Source organism: Onthophagus taurus, chromosome 11 (assembly GCF_036711975.1).
Source record: "Onthophagus taurus isolate NC chromosome 11, IU_Otau_3.0, whole genome shotgun sequence".
Classification (NCBI taxonomy): domain Eukaryota; kingdom Metazoa; phylum Arthropoda; class Insecta; order Coleoptera; family Scarabaeidae; genus Onthophagus; species Onthophagus taurus.
In genome coordinates, this window is record NC_091976.1 from 20,155,458 (window position 1) to 20,175,977 (window position 20,520).

General features: G+C 38.7%; 2 protein-coding genes across 2 annotated transcripts in view; one reads left to right on the top strand and one right to left on the bottom strand.

Annotated features, from left to right (window-relative positions):
* LOC111424116 (Trehalose-6-phosphate synthase 1) overlaps positions 1-20,520 on the bottom strand; it is a 222,592-nt gene that overhangs the window by 58,484 nt on the left and 143,588 nt on the right. The gene's annotated exons all lie outside the window — the stretch shown is intronic.
* Positions 1-20,520, top strand: part of LOC111424104 (Transmembrane O-mannosyltransferase targeting cadherins 2) — a 73,980-nt gene that overhangs the window by 3,936 nt on the left and 49,524 nt on the right. Inside the window, exons 2-3 of the mRNA XM_023057533.2 lie at positions 13,288-14,029; positions 19,638-20,439. Coding sequence (XP_022913301.1) covers positions 13,288-14,029; positions 19,638-20,439 — 1,544 coding nt within the window. The remainder of the gene's footprint in view (positions 1-13,287; positions 14,030-19,637; positions 20,440-20,520) is intronic.

The window sequence follows — 20,520 nt, forward strand, 5'->3', positions numbered from 1 at the left end:
AATTCCGAGATAATTGGACAAATACAACCAAAAATCTATTTATAACTCTTTTTATTTAGCAGTTTCATAACGTAGCTTATAACTTGATCCTCAAATTAGGACATACGTTGAGCGTTTTCCCTCTGGTGATCCCGCAACGCCGCGCTCAAATTTACATTCGAGAATAAATACGCTCTAAATGCCCTGGAAGTTTTTACGCCACTCGGATATTTGAAATGCTTCCTGAATATTCATGACAAGCTTCGGAACATTAATATGTACCCAGGCGTTTCACAGATTTTTACCACCCTCTCCCCGGAGTGAGTAGCTACCAAACCCATGATTACCACAAACTCCTAACACTCACTAATTTCTCCATAAAAAGTTTTGAACACAAATTTGGCTCCAAATAGGTTTACGACCCCTTTCAATTATAGCGCGTTATGACAATTGAGAAAAATTAAGTCAATTAAGACAATTAGTTCAACTACAAAATGGTTTTAATTGATGATGGCGTATTTTTAGAACTTAATTTCATCTTTTTTTATGTTAATAATATAATAATAATGTCAAGTTGATTAAGATTGAGGAAAGAGGAAGTGAGCTTCCGGAAGCTTAGGAATAGAACGTTAAAACAAGTGATATACGACGCTTCACGAACGCCATAATCACCGTGTGAGTAAAACATCTGTCGACAGAGCCGAGGAGAAATAGGACCGAATCGGTTCGCACTAGAGGCGCACGTAATCGTGTTTGATTTGCCCAGTGATTGCCGCGCTCAAAGCTCGTGTTGACACTGCTATTAAATTTCGACGCTTTTGTACCGTTTCGAGCGTAGGAGAAAAAAAGTGGACGCATTAGCGGCCGCGAGTTTTGGGATTATCGCAACGCCGACGGCAAAGCTCGAAACGGTGTTTAGCTTGCAAATGGAAATTGGCTGACACGGGTGGTCGAAAATCGTTATCGGGCCATCGTTAGTTCAAATTTAAGCTAAATTGCGGATCGTACTTAAAGCGCGAGATGTGTAAAATCCCGTCGTTCGGACAACAAATCTTTTATATGACCTAATTTTTGGCGGCGGAGTAGGGAAAATAAACGGGTGAGTTTAAGGCGCGCTCGCTGTTTATGTTCGGTGGAAATTTACGAGCGGGCATATTACAAACGACGCGGGCGTCGCGGCGCCGTAAAACTGCCAGAGAACGGCGAAAGATGGTATCGGTGACGGGGCAAGTCTGGGGAACGTCGGCGAAATATTAGTAAAGGAGATTACTATATTATTCTCTCGCGAACGGTGAGGTGCCGCCAAGAGCGGCGAGCATCCTGCGGCACTGCGGGCAATTTCGTCACCGGATGCAGATGCTCTCCAGGACAGATCGCCCCTCTCTCCAGACACTATGAAAACATATAGACGACAGCGTGACTTACTACCAACCCGTCGTGCCCTGAAAATATATTTCGCCCTATATTTTCTCTAGAATTTCGACCAGAATTAAATTTCACACATCTCAGAAACTAAATCGTTAGCTAGCGATTTTTGAAGAAGTTCAGAAAACAAATTTGAAAAGCAAACTCAATTTAACGATAGGTGTGCTTAAAGTTGTGTGTCTAAACAACTTGAGTTTTGCCAAGATGAGAAGCATCTCTGTATTAAGGAAGAGGCGCTTAACTGAGTAAATTTAAGTAAATCACATTATACACGATAAACCTATATGCAAAACACAAGTTCTGAAGAGCCGATCTGAAGGAAACAGTTTCCAGAGATCGAAACGTTATATTTAGAAAGTAACGATTGCAATATTTCAATTTCCTCGTGAGTAGAAAGTAAAACAAGCATTTCATATTTGTTGGATAAATACACACTTTTTGTTAGTAAAGTTATAAAACGTGTGTAATATGTTAGGGTATCCATTTTGGATTGTTTTGATTTCTTTGAAGTATTCATTGCAAATCAATTTGGTGCTTGAAAAAGTAAGGAATAAACTAGACAGTGAAATAACAATATTTATAAAAGTTGAAGGAACGAAGAACAGAAGAAAATCAGAACAAAAAGTGTTCTAAATCAATTTTCAATTTTTTCTTTCAGATTTTGAAATTATTATATTGCCTAAGTTCTCTCAGTCATCATATTATATACAAAAATATTAATCGAAATAGAGGAAGACTCCTTGTTTTATGAAATAACATTCCAATATAATATTGTATATTCCTATACATAACATTAGGGATGGAACCTTCAACTTAGCCCGTTTAATCTGGAGAGTTTCAAGTCCTATTGACATGAGTCAATATCTAAACATAACGATATCGATTCGATTTTATGTTATTGTGATTGACGAGTTTTAAGAGAGTGAGAAGTAAAAATAACACTAGAAGAGTACTGCCTTCAATCTCCTGACATTTCGCTTCAGCTCTTTAATCAAAAGGAATTGAACGATTTGGACTCTTGAGGTCAAGACTGCAACAACGGAACCTTCTAGCTCCAGGGACAAAAATTTTCTGCTTTAGATCAAAAGGTACCTCCTTCGCTCAATATTTTGACATGCAGAATTCAATGTGTGTCTGTAGAGATATCGACGGTCTGATGATGCAGCTAAGTGTATAACATAACCCACAGGAGTGGCGACTTTTTATTGACTCCAGTAAAACGAGCTTAAATGCAGTACTACTTCATAGTGGCAATACATTCCTCATGATCATGAATGGCAATTTTGCTATGATTTAAAAGTTGTTACACTCCTTACACGTTTACAGAGTGTGTTCACGAAATATTGCTGCTTTTTGTGCCTATTTGACAGCCGTCATACTAAGGACCACTATACAGTCAAGAAATAGCTTATAGGAAAATCATATGTTGCTAGAAAAGAAAATGTGAAAAACAATCCGTTGGTTAAGCTCGACAAAATCATTTTGCCTCCGCTTCTTATCAAGTTGGGACTTATGAAAAACTTTGTAAAAGCTTTGGTAAGATTGAGTGAAGCAAAGCTGAAAAAATGTATCCAGCCTTTGATACTAAACTCACAAATATCGAATTAGCTGCTTGGTCATCTTTTGAAGCAGTTGTGAAAGGCTTCTTGGCAACAGAAAAGATGACAACTGTTCCATTGTTAATATAATACGAACACCGTTGTCACATTTTGTGAATACCAAAAAATTAAAGTTAAAAATACATTGCGATCTAATTTAGACATTCTATTGAAATCATGTATTTCTTGTTTGTTATATTTCAATCAATATTTGTCAGTACTGTTTTCGATTCTGCTGTATAACTAGGAAATGTAACATGATAGATAAAGAGTGATTTTACCAGCATCTCATAATTAGTAAAATCCACCCACTTACAAATCAGATGCAAGAAAAAGATAAAATTTGTTGATCACACCTTTTAAAATCAGTTTTGTAATTTTTTTTGTAACCTTAAAATGTTCGCTACCTGCGGCGTCCAGTAAACTGGTCGGAGAGGTTTTTTGTGGTGAACCGCGTCCAGTTCACTGGACGCGTTTGCTGATGCATTTAAACGTGAATTAGCACAGTTTAAAATTTAAACTGTGCTAATTCGGTTTAGTTGTGTTTTTGGTATGTCGATGTCGATTGATAATGGGGATAGTATTTTCTCATGTTTGAATACAAATACGGGGAATATCCTATGCATGTGTATTTATTAGTACACCCAGTTCTTGTTCTTTACTGCTGTGTTTAGTTAGTTGTAGTCGTATTTTTTGTTTAAGAACAATGAATGTAACTGAGAATTTAGCAGTTCCTGGGTACGTACGAGTACTGCTTCGTTTGAAACTGTACAAATAAAGGATTCTGTGTTATGGTTAGCTCTAGTACGCGAAATACAAGGGCAAGGGATCAAGACCATTTACAACAAGGAAAAAGAAAGCTTACTGAAGCTGAGTTAGAGTACATTGTTGACCATTTATCAGAAATTTCGAGCGAAAACGATTTTTCCAGTGACGATTACCTTATAGATGGAGGTTATGTGCCTTCCGAGGACGAACCTACATATTTAGCGAGTTTGGCTGACTTATCACTTAACGATTCGGGTCCTTCTACTGATGATGAAATAAATTCAAATGGTTCTACACCTCCAGCTACACCGGCTTTGCAGTCTATAAGTCTGATAATGAGTCGGATTGGACTGATACGGAAACTGATCCCTTAGATATTCCGTTCACGGAGGTACGATCGTTTATATCGAATTTGGGCAGTAATCCCAAACCAATTGACTACTTCAGATTATTCTTTGATGATAATATAATAAATAAAGTTGCAACTGAAACAAATGATCGTGCAACAACATCAGTATCGGTTACAGAAAATTCGAGAAAGAGGTCTAGGAAATGGAAAGATATGACGCCACCTGAAATAACTAAATTTATTGGACTCTGTCTTTTATCTGGTACTATACACTTTCCTCGGTTGTCAAAACAATGGAGTACAAATACCCTTTACTTTCACCCGATTTTCGGAAAATGTATGTCCAGCAATAGGTTTTGTGATATCCTGAGATTTTTGTAATTTGTAAGTCATCGCATCATCATATTTTAGAAAAAAATATTCAAAACATTCAACGGTTGGTTTCTCCAATGAATCAACATGAATAGACGAATCTATGATTCACTGACGAGGATGGCTAAATTAGGCAGTATATTATGAACAAGAGGGGTAAGTACGGAATAAATCTGTCTGAGCTTACCACATTAGATGGTTTTGTTTTGAATATACTTGTCTATACTGGAAAAGGCAGTATAATAGACAATGATCAAGAGCATTCCAACACGTTTTCAGTCGTAACGGCTATTTGGATAAAGGGCATGAAATATACCTTGATAATTATTACACTAATGTCCGGCTAGCAAAATATGTATTTGTTCAAAAGGAAGATGAAACTTGTAGGAACTTTGCGAAAATTTAGAAAGGGAAATCCGAAACAATTATTTCAAGAAAAAATTAAGAAAGGAGAAGCTACATGGAAAAGTAAAGGTCCAGTGTTGGTTATATATTGGAAGGACAAGAGATTGGTGGCTATGATATCAACAATGCATAAACACCGAAGTGTGTTCTCGCCTACAATAAGTACATGTCTGGGATAGACAGATCAGACAAGATGGTTCAATGATGAAAACCATAAAATGGTTCAGAAAAGTGTTCTTTCATCTTATAGATATTGCAATGTGGAATGCCTAGTACATATACATATAAGAAGGAAAGAGATACAACCAAAATTGACATCTTGAGGTTCAGAGAAGAAGTTATAAAGGCTGTGCTACAGATCAATGATGGATATACTAGGCCAACCACAGACCAACAATCAGAATTCCATTATCTGAAGACAGTTCCCTCCACACAGAAAGACTAATCCGCGATGAAGAGGTCTCACCAGTGTAGCAGAGGTGGAGTTTACAAGAAATCCAAGTACAACTGCCCGATATGTCCAGAAAACCGTGGTTAATAATTATGTTTTAGTCATTTTGGTTTGAAAAAGGTGCGGTAGCAAACATGTTAAACTGTGATATAACCAAAATATGTATAACCAAAATTACTAATGGACAACGAGTTATATCTGCAAGTTCTAATACAATAAGCAGCCAAGCTTTGTTGATCACATTCATTTCGGTTTATATCGAAACTCTATTATTAGAACTAAACTTGAGTGAGCAAGTTTTTGTTTCATTCTAACAAAATAACCAACATCAAGAACCGAAGATAAATGTAACGCAACCTTCACCCGAGAGACCACCGCAAAAACGAGAATTTCATTAAATTTATCGCGATGTACCTGTTTTGTTAGGTTTAAGCAACTAAAAGGAGACAGCTAACCCACGTATAAGGTTCCTTACCCCAGGGGTTGTGTGTTAGTTTCAGACAATTAATTTATTTACGTTATAATAATTGCGTATCTCGAGAAGAGAAGGAATAACCATTGAAATGAGTTTAACATATTTGTAAGTTATTACTCATAAGCTATATTCATCAAACAGCGTTTATGGCGCTTCTTTAAAACGCTGAACATCACAGAAAAGTCAATTCTTGCTTTTGACAATTTATTAACCACAAATCAATTACATTCATGTTGTGACAAGTATTCTCTTACCGAATCGATAAACGGTAGAAGTAGGTAGGATTGGATCCAGTGGATTTAGGCATATCTAATCTTTAGTAACATTTGGTAGTGCTTCAAACGATTAATAAATAAACGAAAATCCTTTATGTTTATAATATGGTTTATACGCCATTCTTCCTAATCTCTTCAAAGGCAACCATACATTCAGTTAATCATACAACTCAGGAAACATTTATATGTTCAGCTTGTAGTTATACACAAGTAATGTGTTTCTGATTGACGTAAATTACAAGGAAGTCATTCTCTAGTTTTAGTACTAAACTCATTTATCATCATCAATCTCCATCTTGAACTGATTGATTTATTAAACAATTTACATTACGCTTTTGAATACATAAAAACCATACCAGAGCACTAGAACAACAAGATTTAATGACCGAGCGAATTAATAATTCACGGTATCGTAAAGGTAATCGAATCGCGAAGGATTGGAGGGTCATCGAGTTTGATTATTATTAATTATTTGTGGATTCAATCAATAGTAAAATAATGAAAGCGGAACAAAAACAGGGGAGGGTTATTAGTGCTAAATTATTCACACGCCAATTTGTCGCGCATTAGATAAAACAACGGGGGTCCTTCACATCGCTTTCTACTCGTTAAGAGGTTAGAAGTCGAAAACGGAACGCGCACTCGCCTGGACGTGATATATGTCGGCACGCAGTAAATTTTATTCCGCGCCGCCATCTGACGGCTCGGTATTCTTGATCTATGTACGTCTGTGAACCCTCCGCTTCCGGTTTAACCGTCACCCTCAAATTCGGGACTAAGAGGAAAAGGGGGGAAATATTAGATCGATCTCTGGAAATTGTTCGCATATTGAATAGTAATTTTATTATGGCGTATTTTTTTTTCCTTACGGCTCCACCGGGATATTGATTGCTGTCTCTTGACAATATGAGACGGTTTTATGACATCCTTTCTTTTTTTGAAGGAGCAGTCTAAATTTATTTTTGTCTCCCAACATCTTGTAATCGGGATTCTTTTTCGAGTAGATATATTTTAAGTAGCTTTGGTCGATTGAAATTTTATGTTAAAATACTCTCTCGGTGCATTAGTGCCTAGGGTATTTTTCTTAGGAATGGGCCACAAAACGCAGGGAGCTCTTAGCAGCACGACGGGTTCCAGAACAATTTAACCTCCAATGCCCAGCAAGCAGACGGTGCCGAGGTAAAAGGAATTACATGTTAAGACTGAGTAACTCCGAATTTACAGCCGCGAAAAGTTTTACGCGGTCTAATTACATAAAAGCGTTACTTTGTACTGAGGGGACGTCAGCAAGGACGGATTAAAAATAAACTCGAACTAAAAATTAAATTCCTGGGTCCGTTTAACTTTTACTAATTAAACCTGCGTCAAGGACAAAGTTTTAGGGTGTGACAAGAAAAACTTATTGTCCCTTCTTTTTTGTTATTCGCAAGAGAGTTACGTTTAAACGGGTTGGGTTATTTTATTAGAAAAAAAGGTGTGTTTGAAATGTGAGAAGGGCGTGATTTACCCTTTTAAATAACTATTTTCTGAGAGGATTTACGAGTCTCTTTAGGTGACTTTACTATTGGAAAAGAGATAATTCCTCCTCGACGACAACAACGTCAAGTGCAGGAAGCGTCAGATAATTTGTGCTTTAAGATTGGGAGCAAGCAGTCTGCCAGGAGAATAATTAACTTCGCTTTCGTTTCACCGGGGTAAATTCTTCTTGTAGCCTAATTACGAGTGGCTTAATTTTTGAATTGACTCGACGTTTAGATCGTCAAGGAGGTCAAGTTTGCCAAGCCAAATATTAACCAGGGGATCTGGAACAAAATGGCATACGGACGAGTGCCCGAAGGAAACTCAATCACTTTGTGTTTTTCCTTTTCCTTGGGAATCGATCAAATATTTAAGGGCGAATTTAATTAACTTCTTCGAAGGGAAAGAGAGGAAAACGGGAGACGGTTGCTAACGTAACGTCTCGTAGTACTTCTGGAGTCCTTTCGATATTGAGAACACGTGTCCCTGTATTTCACGGTGACGGAGTAAGTTTCGAAGCTCAACGGTGTCGATAAATAACGCTCCGCGGGGCAAATGAGATATTTACAGGCGCCGCTTTTGAACAATGCAAACTGCATATTGAAGTTTTGTACAATATATGTATTCCTTACTCTGAGAGGGCGAAAGCTGTAAATTTATAGCAACACCGAACCACGTTTTCTGCACAATATTGGAGGAACTGTCGCGGTTTCTTCATTATGTAAGTTTTCCCATGAAACAGCAGTTTGACACCCAACAAATTTTGTAAAATATTTATTATAAAAATTAAATTTTGCTGTGATATAATTTTAAGTTTACCCAAACAAAATTTAGTTTTAAAAGTGAGATGAAGCAGAACATAAAAACCTCGACCGGAAGAGGCGTAATAAGTCGTGATTATATTAAAACAAGGCCCCTTTCATAGCCGGAGAGTGTATCTCTGGTGGGATCAAAGTGCACAGCTGATGACACCGCCTGAAAGAGCCATGGAGAAGAGGGAACGCTTAAAGGAGTGCGGACAGAGGGGCAGCAAATTGCGTTTAGCAATCACCGGGCTTCGCCCCTCTGAGAAACGAGGCTCAAACGACCCTCAGCCGTGATTAGACACTTTGCGTCGTCGTTTTTTCCCGTAGTAATTATCCATTATGACGACGGATTTTTCCCTTTAATAAATTAAGCGAAGCCGCTCGCTAATTTCATTTGGCGTTTTGTATCGATGTTTCTAGGAAAATTCGTTTGACCTTCTAGCAGCTGTGGAACCGGAGAGCTTAATTGGGCGTTTCAATTTAAGAAATCATAACACGTAGGTCTGGCTTGGAGCCCGCGGGAAACTTATAATCATTGGGGCGTTGCGCCAATTTAATTTCCTTTTCGGGGGACGCGTCGTAACGCGAAACGGTCGCAATTTGCAACACGGGAACTCCTCTTGAGCTCTGTCTATCCGACACGGGGGAAGTTATCACAGCGTACTTGAAGTCGTTACGTTAATTGATTCAATTACTTCTTCGTCGTTAGCCTATGCTAATCGTTAAAGAAAAACCTTTTATATTGAACACTAATGTAAATTGATTTATTTTTTTATTACAAGTTTTCGTCAAAAACACAACCAGAAAAGTCAAACGTAACAAAGGTGGATGTTTTTTCTTTTTATAAAAAAAAATCAACCGATTGAACCGTGAACAAACAAAGCCTAATAATGACGCCTGTACACGGAAAAACATCGGAGATACAGGGTAAATCAAAAGCAAACAGCGCCCCTTTGATGTCTATTATCCGGGGTGATGACGACGAGCACCCCCGTTTTCGTTTTCGTCACTAACGAACCGACATCCTCCTCCGGCAGTTTTCACCCGGTTAGGCCGGTCTCGTTTTCAATTAGCAGTTTTTACGGACGTCGTCGACGTCGTTCGCTGGGCGTCGTCGTCGCCCTAGGGAGGGCCTATGCAAATTCGGGTCGCCAAGGATGCGAATTAACTCCAACTGAGATTCCCTGATCAATATTTGAGGAGGAGGTCACCATTTTCGACCGAGGACTGCTCGTCTTGTCGTATTATAATGGATAAGGTGGCACGTTTTTAATAGACTACTATAATTAACTTCATAAATTAAATTTACACTAGATGTCGAGTGCGGGATGTTACCTCCTCATTTTTTAATTTTAAAATTTTTCATTGTTCTTCCAGATTGTTCTAGAGTTATTCTATATTGTTCCAAAGCGGCAAATAGAAAAACTGAAAAACGGGTTTTTTGCCTAGCCTCCATTTATGGAAACATTAGATTTTCTTTGTTGTTCTGGGTTATTCTAGTTGTTCTAGAAAATCAAAATTATGGGATATAGCATTACAAAGTTATAACTAAAAATAGATTTGGCTGTCAAAATTATGCCAGATTATGGTGATGTATCACTTGAGCTTTTTTTTATTTAGCATTGAGAAATGATCAATTTTACATTAGGATAAGACATCTAAGTAGGCCTTGAAAATAAGATTTTAACAAAATTAAAAAAATAACATTCGTAGGAACTGCTCAAAATTAGCACCATTGGCCTCCATGCAATAGTAAAGCTGATTTTCAAATTGTTGCCTTACTTTCTGAAAAGTTTCTCGTGGGATGTTTCGGCATTCGTTGGCACAAGTCATTTAATTAATCTATGGGTTTAGTCTTATAAACTATTAACTTTAAATGACCCCAAAGGAAGAAGTCAGGACTTGTGAGGTTCGGTGATCGTGGAGGCCATTCGATTCTTCCTTATCACCAATCCAGTGATTTGGAAATTTCCGGTGAAGCCAGTTACGAACATTCTCGGCATAATGCGGTGGGGCACCATCCTGCTGGAAGAGCAATTGATGTTCGTCGAGCATTTGATTACCTTCTGCATTAAGCTGGTTTTCCACTTCTTTAGTTATTAGAGGATCGATGATGTTCTCCAACATATTCAAGTAGACGTCACAATTAATGAATATGGGTACAACTATTGAATCACCTAGTATTTCTGCAACCTGACACAACGAACTGGTTGGCTCTATAGTAAAATTTCAATGACTTCCATCTCCGCCAGTTCATCTACTACCTTATTATATACATGCCTTATCTTGTTCTCTACCGATCCAGTTGCTTCAAATTTTTGTAAAAGCGAAAAGTTGAAAGTTTGCTGTGGCACGAGCACATTGCTCGGCACCATAAATGTAGAGCATTTCCACCCTTTCAGCAATAGAGTACACTATTTTTACTGAAACCAATGTAGGTGAAGTTAACTAAACGAAAACAACTTATGTGACAGTTTGTTAGACAAAATGCCTTGGCTTCTTTTGTTTCCACGCCTAACTGATTAAAATTAGGTTGCGATAGCGCTTACCGTTCTCCTGAAGTGGCAATGATAAACTTCGTCATAAAATGTATGAGAAAATAGGAACAAAAATAGGAAAATCTAGGTACTCACAAAACAAAAATTAACATTTTAAGAAAAAGCTAGTAGTGGGTTGCATCCCCACGCGCAGCTATGCATGCATTAACTCTTCTACCCATGCTCTCTATTAAGTGGTCGATGTCCTCCTGGGGTATCTCGTTCCATGCAACCTCTAGATGGTGTCGAAGTTCATCCAGATTCTCAGGAGGCCTGAGTACTTGTCTTAGTCGCCAACCCATCACATCCCAGACATGTTCAATAGGCGACAAGTCTGGTGACCGTGCAGGCCAGGGCAAAATCTGCAATCCAACCTGCTCCAACAACCTTCTTGTAACCACAGCAGTATGGAGTCTTGCATTATCCTGTTGGAAAGTGGCATTCTGCAACGTCTGCATGAAAGGTACTAACACCGGTTCCAGAACGTAGTCGATGTAACGACGTGCGTTTAATGTGCCTGGAATGAACGTAAGGAGTGACCTTCGTCCAGCACATATCGCCCCCCAAACCATAATCCCAGGTGTTAAGGCTGTGTGTCGTCTTTGAACGAACTCCAAATTCTCTCTTTCTCCTCGATGTCGCCGCACTCTTCTACGACCATCATTCACTCATAAACAAAACCTTGATTCATCGAATCATCACTGAAGACGATGTCATTCCATTGATGAACCCGCCGTTGCCGTTCTTGGCACCATGCAAGTCTGGCTGCTTTATGGGGAGGTGTTAATGGAAGCTGAAGGTAAGGACGGTATGAATGAAGCCCAAAGGAAGAAATTCTTCTGTAAACAGTTGCCATCGACAAGTGTCGGTTCGAAGCTCTCGTCCTATCCACTGCAATCGACTTTGTTGTTTGAAATCGATCCCTGGTAGCCATCCGCCTAAGGAGTCGGTCTTCACGTGCCTTGCTTCTTCGGGCAGGTCTTCCAGCAGGACGGCGCCGCTGAATACGTTCTTGGGACCATAAAGACCATATCCGAGCAACTGTAGTGTGGTCCCGATTCAGGCTTCTCCCAATCTCTCGGAATGAGAGACCCGCCTCTTCATCTTCATACTGATAATTCGGCCCCTAGCAAAGTCATCGATGTGGGCAAAATTTCAACGACGTCACACTGGGGACATTACAAGGCTTCTACTTGACAGTTTAACAATCAAATAAACTGACATTTTGTGGGCAGAAACTCATTAATTGCTAGGAAGAAAATATTGAAAGTTGGAGATAACAATCGTACAGCAAATTTAACAGTTGAGTTTTTTCGGCGAAAACTTTCATCGTTTCTTAGTTGATAATAGCATTATTTTACCAAAGTTTCAAAATTATAGTTTGAATTTTAGTGGGTGGTGGATTTCATATGAAAGTGAGCATATTTGTAAAATGGAATTGAAAATAGAAAAACTATGGTCAGAGCAATATATAATATTATAACTTTGTAATTCTGTATCCCATAATTTTGATTTTCTAGAACAATAACTAGAACACCCCAGAACAACAACAAAAATCAGATTTTTCCAAAAATGGGGGCTAGTCAAAAAACCCGTTTTTTCGGTTATTCTCGCCGAGTTCTTATTTTTTCTATTTGCCGCTTTGGAACAATGTACAACCAACTCTACAACCATCTGAGGGGCTATCTTCCCGGGCTCCTAGATTTCCATAGTGATTCCACTAAATTCAATGGGGTCCTTGAAATTTTAAGGTTTGATTCGATTCGATGCAAGATTCTAAGGTTTGAGTGAACGTTTGAACCGAACCCGAGCTAAACCGAGTGATTTACAATAGAATTGTATCGATGTTATTGCGTTCGAGTTTCGGGCGTCGCGTCGGGACGCCAGCGTCGGAACCCCGTTGCCTCTAATTGAATTTCAAGCGGAAGGTTATTTATTGCGGCTAGTCAGGCCATACGAGACTAGTTAAACTAAATCATCAAAATTAAATTCGCAATTGTCAACTGAAACTCGTCCCGTCGCCCCACTAATTAAACTAATCTATAGCCGAAATTCCGTAAACGTCGCGACTCCACGCCGTCGTCACATCAATTCGTCGCAGACGCGCGCCTGACAATGACACAAGCGAAATAATTACCGTGTAACTTTGGTACGCGGCCATCTTGTTCCATTTGGAGTAATTGAATCGTTTATACGCCTCTGTTTATTGACAGCAAGCGATTCTGCTAATCGTTGGAATGAAAACCGGATTGATTAAACACAGAATTATTTCGACGGATATTCATCAATCGAAGTTAACAACTAATTTTTATTTCTTTTTGTATTTCAGGCGAGCAATCTTGAGTAACCCCGACCTCCTACCATCAACACCTATTCAAAAATTACTCGAGAACGACTTTTGGGGAACACCGCTAACAGATAGTGGATCGCATGGATCATACAGACCTCTCTGCGTATTGACCTTTCGGTTAAATTACGTTTTGGGAGGATTCCAACCATGGGGTTACCACCTGGTGAATGTTCTCCTTCATTGTTTGGCTACAGCTTTAGTGGTGAGGGTGGCTAGAAATGTTCTTCCAAAAACGAAAAGATCAATTGGACCATGGGTAACAGGACTATTGTTTGCAACTCATCCAATTCACACCGAAGCAGTTGCTGGAGTGGTTGGAAGAGCTGATTTGGCCGCTTGTAACTTCTACCTCCTATCTTTCTTGATGTATGCGGCCCATATGAAGTATAGAGAAAGTATTTCTTGTAACAAACACAAATGTCTCTATATAAAACATATGCGGGAATATGACAAGATTAAGCAAGCACGAGGAAAATACAAGCTGATGGTGAACTTCAGCACATGTAACTGGCCAAGAAAATTCGTTGAAAGCGATTTTTTGAATCAACGAATTGAAACAAAAACGTCATCTTGCTGCTGGTGGAATAGAACTCTTGAATGGGCTACGTTATTTGGGTGTTTGACGTTATCGTTAGCAGCGATGTTGAGTAAAGAAACCGGTGTGACAGTGTTGGGTGTTTGTGCTCTATACGACTATCTTCATTCAACTCAAACTAACAAGGTGAGATATTCTAAAATATTTGAAATTCTAGAATTCCAAGTAGAAAATCTGCATGTTTCTAAAGTAGGTCATCGTCTTTCGTAAGCTTTAGAAAAGCAGCTTCTGGGAAATATGCACACACGAAGCGTTCATTCAATTACCCGCGGGGTGAAAGCGCAAATTTAAACCCGGAACTCTAGGGGAGTTTTCGTCGTCAAAAATAAACACCGCAACATTTCTGTTAACCGTCACAGGAATTCCTCAAACGAAAAATTTTTCCCGCTCTAATTATGTACTGCCGGGGGCGAACTTTTGTTTTCACCCCCTAAAAGTTTTTCCCAATCACGCCGGTTCAAAATTAAAATCCAACCCGGTTCAGAACGGACCGGTTACACTTTCGAAATCGAGTCGGTGGTGAAGTGAAAAAATCGACTGGGTTTCCGTTGGTGACAGAGGAACTCATTAAGTCGGAAAGTTAGCTGGAAACTTTTTCGGTGACGTTATGAACATTGTGAGTTTCAAAATAAAATTTTCCATAAATGTTAACTTTATTAATATTAAAATTTACTTAATACGGCTAAAAAGCAGGTAATGTCGATTAAAATTTTTGTTGGGAGAATAGGATTTCAAAGCTGATTTTCCAATAGACTGACCCAAAGCGTCCCTCCCCATCAATTTGAGTTATTAGCATGGTACATAAATCCGAGGCTCAGACACTTAATAGACTGCAGCCATTTCGAAGGGATCAGGGAGGAAGAGAGCGTGCGGGCGAAAGCTCTAGGTCCGCAGTATACACAAACTTAATCGCGCGATAAATTCGGACCTTAACCTCCTAAATATCGGGGTATATAGATATATATATAGCGTGGATGTTTGTTGTTGTCGCGGGTGGGGGTGCACATATAAATCGCGCCCTACCGTTCCGCCCTACGACCGCACCCCGTGAAATAAATAGTGGACAAAAATATCCGTTATAAATAAGCCGAGGGCGAGGAAAGTCATAAATCCCGCCACCGTCAGTGGAAAACGCGTAAAAAAAAACGACGAAAGCCTCCGGTGGTCTTTGTGTACCAGTCGTTTACGCCCTGCCCTCCATTGTCTACCTAATACCCTTGGATACAATACCATTGCTTGTCCAGAACACACATAGTCGTTTCCTACTGAATATTTTATCCTCCCGAAGGTCCAGCGCAAGCGCTATATGTACCTACACTGAAGTTTTTTTGAAAGTTTACAAACCTATTAACTTGTTGCAATTTGTAACAATATGTAGTTGCTGTTTCGTAATAATTAAACGACACGAACTTTACTAAATGATAAGTGAAAGCGTAATAAGGATTTCATGTTTCTGCTCAAGAGTCATTATTTTGCGTAATTAACAACACGAAAACCGTTGTAACCAGATTATCGCTAACGATTATTAATATCTTCAATATAAATTCTTACTGATCATAACGTACCAGTAATAAATTTAATTCTCTTACCTTTGAAGTTGCTTTATAATAAATTATACGTATCTAAATACTAAGTACCTAATTTCCTGGCAAGTTAAGTGCGTTAACGCAAAGACGAAACTTTCCACCCGTCTTCATAGCTAATCGGTTAAAATCGTTCTCGAGAATGTTACTCTTACCTAAGGCGGTAACTTCTGAAGTGGGAGAAGCTCAGTTATTAAAATATTATTGCTTACAAAATCAAAATAATTCCCTACAATCTATATTAAGCACACTTAACACTTCTAGAATCTAATTAAAAAAAATTATAACAAGAATGTTAACGGAAAATCAATAATCAGATATTAAAAACTTATTAAGTTTGCTTTAAAATGTCCGTTATTTCATCTCGATATCTCCGTTCGTTCTTAAGATAAGATTTTTGAAATATACTGCGTGTTTATTAAATATGTGGCAAACATTTAAACACTATACTAAGAATATTTTATCCTTTGATCATTTTTGAAAAATCGGTTTGCTTTGAAGATACAGCATGAACAAAGATTTCTACAACATTTTATTAGGTACCAAAAATTACAAATATTATATCTTCATTTGTTGCACACATTGGAGTTGACGAGCCCAAATGTTGTGAAGACGATGAAGCTGAAGAACAAACTGCACATAAACATTGTTTTAAAGTTGGGCGAAGTTCCTTAATATCAGGAAGGTTCTTTTATGAAATCCACTACTCCAAAACAGCAGCAATGGATATAACTTCCTTGCAGAAAATGATTCCATTTTCGAGACTAGCTTAACTATTAAGTGTGTTCATAGCTTCGTCAGTTTATATTTTGTTTTAGTTACATCTAAAATAAATACCATTAAATGGTAGGACGTAAGAGCCTGTTTGTAAAATTTCTGATAAACTTGTATTTGAGACAATGATAATTCCAATTTTTCATCAAATGAACTTCCTAATTTCTTTCACACTTCTACAGCATCATATAGAACCACATTTTTTGCAATTTGGCAAGTCCTCGGAATATTGGCTTGTTAAGAATCTTATTGACGTGTTAGCTATACCCATTACCAATATGGTGAATTGTTTTACATACGGCATATTTCTTGATGAACTTAAAGTGGCCAAAGTGGTCCCTGTTTTCAAATGGGATAGTCCAGATGATTATAAAAACTATAGATCTATTTCTATAATAATAATAATAACAGCTCTAACTAGCTTGGTTGATGTTGTGGCACGTGCGTTTGACGAGAAGGAGGATGTTCAATTATTATGTTGTGACTTGTCAAAGGCTTTTGACAAGGTCGAACTTCGGATGTTACCAATATTATATCTGGTGTCCCACAAGAATCAATTCTGGGCCCAATGCTCTTTATTATTTACATAAATGCTCTTCCTATTAACAGCTCAGTTGTTGGCATTTACATATATGCTGATGTGCTGATGTGCTGACGTCTTGTGTGCCAACGTCGAAAGATAGAGTTGAACTTGAAAATATATCAGAAGTTGTTATAGCCGAAGCTGCGGAATGATTTGGGACCAACAGTTTGAAACTTAATGTCGAAAAGACACAAAAACTACTATTAACAACTAAAATTGAAGGACGGGAGCAAGAACCTATTAAATTCCTGGGGATATATGTTATGTCAAACCTAAGCTGGAACTCTCATGTTGAATATCTTCAAAGATGCCTGGCTGTAGCAATATTTACGGTCAGGCGCATACGGGCTATAGCTGGATATGAGGCTGCCAGAGCAACCTACTTTGCCAAGTTTCATAGCAGGGGGCGTATGGAATACTGATTTGGGGGAATTCTCCGGCGGCCAAAGATATTTACATGCAACAAAAGAGTAATCGCTTGTATGGGGGTCACCAGATGTATCTATTGTTTCATATAAGAATGCGTTTTCATCTTCAGTAGTTATTGTGGCACAGTATAGGGTCATTATGTACATTAGACCAACCATCAACTGATATGTTTACGTTACATCCAGAAAGACTTCCAAAACACTTTAGTGAGGTCCAAGTGAGGTCCACCTCGACCAATCCAACGATCTCCATATGTTACTATCAAAAACGCACGAGCAACCCTACTAAAATGCGCTGGTGCACCATTGTGCATAAACCACATTCAATTTCTTATTGCCAATGGTAAATCCTCTAGGAACTGATGTAACGTTTGTTCCAAAAAGTTGCAATACATTTCGCAGGTAAGCCTTCTTGGTAGAAATACTGGTCCAACGAGAACTGATGTTGAAATCGTTCTTCACTTAGCTCATGTGGATTTTCTTCAGCCCACACATGGTTATTGTGAAAATTCCTTATTGCATTTCTTGAAAAATTCCCATTTGCCCAAGAGCCATTGGCAGAATGTTAAACGTGGAAAAAGATCGGCAGGTAGAAGTGCTTGAACGCCTTATAAATAGTATTGATACAATAAATAACTTTTAAGAATTTTCCAAACAGCCCCATTGCTTAGTTTCAAAGTATTTACCGTTATTCGAGTAAAAATGCGTGGTTCTTCCTCTATTATGTTCAACACATTATGTTCTGGTTCTACCGTTCTGACTGTCATTGGCTTTCCTGATCCTCCAATTCGTTTCAATTTCTATTTTTGTTTTGCACTATATCTTTGAAACAAAGCTCAAAATCTCATTAAATGACAAAATATTCTTAGAATAGCCCAAAGAATAACCCCTTGAATTTTTACCGCATGTTTAATAAACACCCGGTATATTCTTAAAATCTTGTATAATAATCAAACATGTGTATTTAACAAAAAAAAAAACGCGAAAAAGAAAGTTAATTTTAATGTAAACGTTTACTTGGGATTAAGTTATGAATTTAGTTATTATAAATGATTGTACACGATGTAGAGGCTGCTTGAAGACGTCGATCATCTCGCCTCCGTGCCTGTATAAATATTATCCTTTCTACATTAATCATAAGTCTGGGTATCGAGCGCTGACGTACAGAAGCGGGATCTGTTTGTTTTGGTCTGCTTCCCGGTTATTATTAATCACCCAGTAAATTATTAACGGGTTAACGACGTGACGTTGCTCGTTGTCGGTAACGGAAGCGTTGCGAGAGTTTCAGCCCGGCTTATGGCCTCGCTGTTGTGTCAACAAATTGTCGACCGGAATGGGAAACCGTTTTTCAAATGATCCTAAGAAAAACACTCGTTACGGTAAAAATGAGATTAAAAAAAATGAAAACTATAGTGGAAAACGGATGACAAGTTGTACAAATTCCTCGGTAGAATTTAATCTATCGAAACAGTATTGGTGTCGACAGCATACAGCCGCAGCACGTCAAATACACTTTCCCGGTACACGGCCGACAAACTTTTCCAATCTTCGATGGTAGAGGGCTGCACGGACGACGACTGTCGTACGACAAGATAGCCGAGAGGGACGTGACACATTAACAGGTTCCGTGGGGCAAAAGGGCCGGGACGAGGGTCCCAGCAGATCGTCTCAGGATCAATGGTCCATTCGTGAGGGAAATTGCTAAAAATTTAATACCCGCCCGGTGAAACTTCCTCTCTTTTTCTGCTCGAGGCGAGGCGCGCTACTTTTGAGACCAGCGAGGGATTAGTTTGGGATTTATCGATTTCAATAAACCGAGTGACGACGTGGATTTACTCAACTGTCACCGAATCTATCCTCGGCAGGTCTTTAACATGAATAAACGTTACGACGGTTTATCAAAATAAGTAGTAAAATTCTTAATTTTCTTTATCAGTTTACATAAATTAGTTAGAAAATTTATTGGTTTCAATATCTAGAACATGCGATATAAATAAATTTGGCAAGAACATAGTGTAGTCGTTTTATGGAGTTTGCCGTTGGGGGTTGGTATTGAAAATCCCCTAATAACGATAAATTATGTCGTCTGGATGTAGGAGAAGGGACGCGAGGCCAGCGTTCGTAAATGAGGTGCTGCGAGCGACGTCATATTTACATGTTTATCAAGCTCCGCGGCGTTTCCGTTACGATTTATCGTAGCCGCTTGGCGCGATAGCCCCGGGCTGACTGGAGATTGATACGAGACTAACGCGAGCAGACTCTAGAGCATTCGCCCTCTTTTCCCGCTCCTCTTGGCACATTTTCACTCTCTCCATCACCAACCAAGACATATCCAATTTTCTAACTTTTCATTTTTACTGTTTCAGAAACGAAAACGGAGTCTTATCATCTTAGCGGCGACTGGTTTGGTTCTATTGATGATTCGGTTGCAAGGTCCAACTCCGCAATTCTCCAGGGCTGACAATCCGACGGCAAAAGAAGTTTGGTGGTCAACACGATTTATGACGTTCCTGTATCTTCCTTTAGTAAACGTTTGGTTGCTTCTCTTCCCGAATGATTTAAGTTTTGATTGGGGTATGGACGCTATACCTAGATTACAGAGTATTAGGGACCCCAGAAACTTGTACAGCTTTACTTTTTACGTTTGTTTGGGATTATTAATAAAACATTGCACTTCCACAATGCTCAACAAGAAAGAAGTAGATCTTCCGGAAAAATGTTTCTGTCCGGTCTGTCATCAAACTTTTTCTGAATTGCACACCTCTTCATGCAGAACGACCAACAACAACAACAGCGTTAACGTCTGTTCTTGCATGGTAATATCGAAAAAGCTGTATAGAGAAAAAAGCGACAAGAAAAGCATTCATAGTACCCTAATACTTTCTATGGCCTTCCTAACACTACCCTTCCTACCAGCGACAAATTTATTTTTTTATGTCGGCTTTGTCGTGGCAGAAAGGGTTTTGTACCTTCCAAGTGCGGGTTGGTGCCTATTGTGCGGTATTGGCGCGGTGAAATTGTGGCAGTGCCGAAAGTACAGAGTTACTCTTTTAGTGTGTGCTATCGCTACAGTGATTGCCTTCAGCTGCAAGACAATATCTAGGAATAGAGACTGGTATGATGAGGAGTCTTTGTATAAATCTGCCGTTAACATCAATCCACCAAAAGGTAAATATATTAACGTTGGCACAAAGTTAAATCTTTGTGTATAAAGCACTTAATTCTCATGCAAATCCACTCAGAATACAT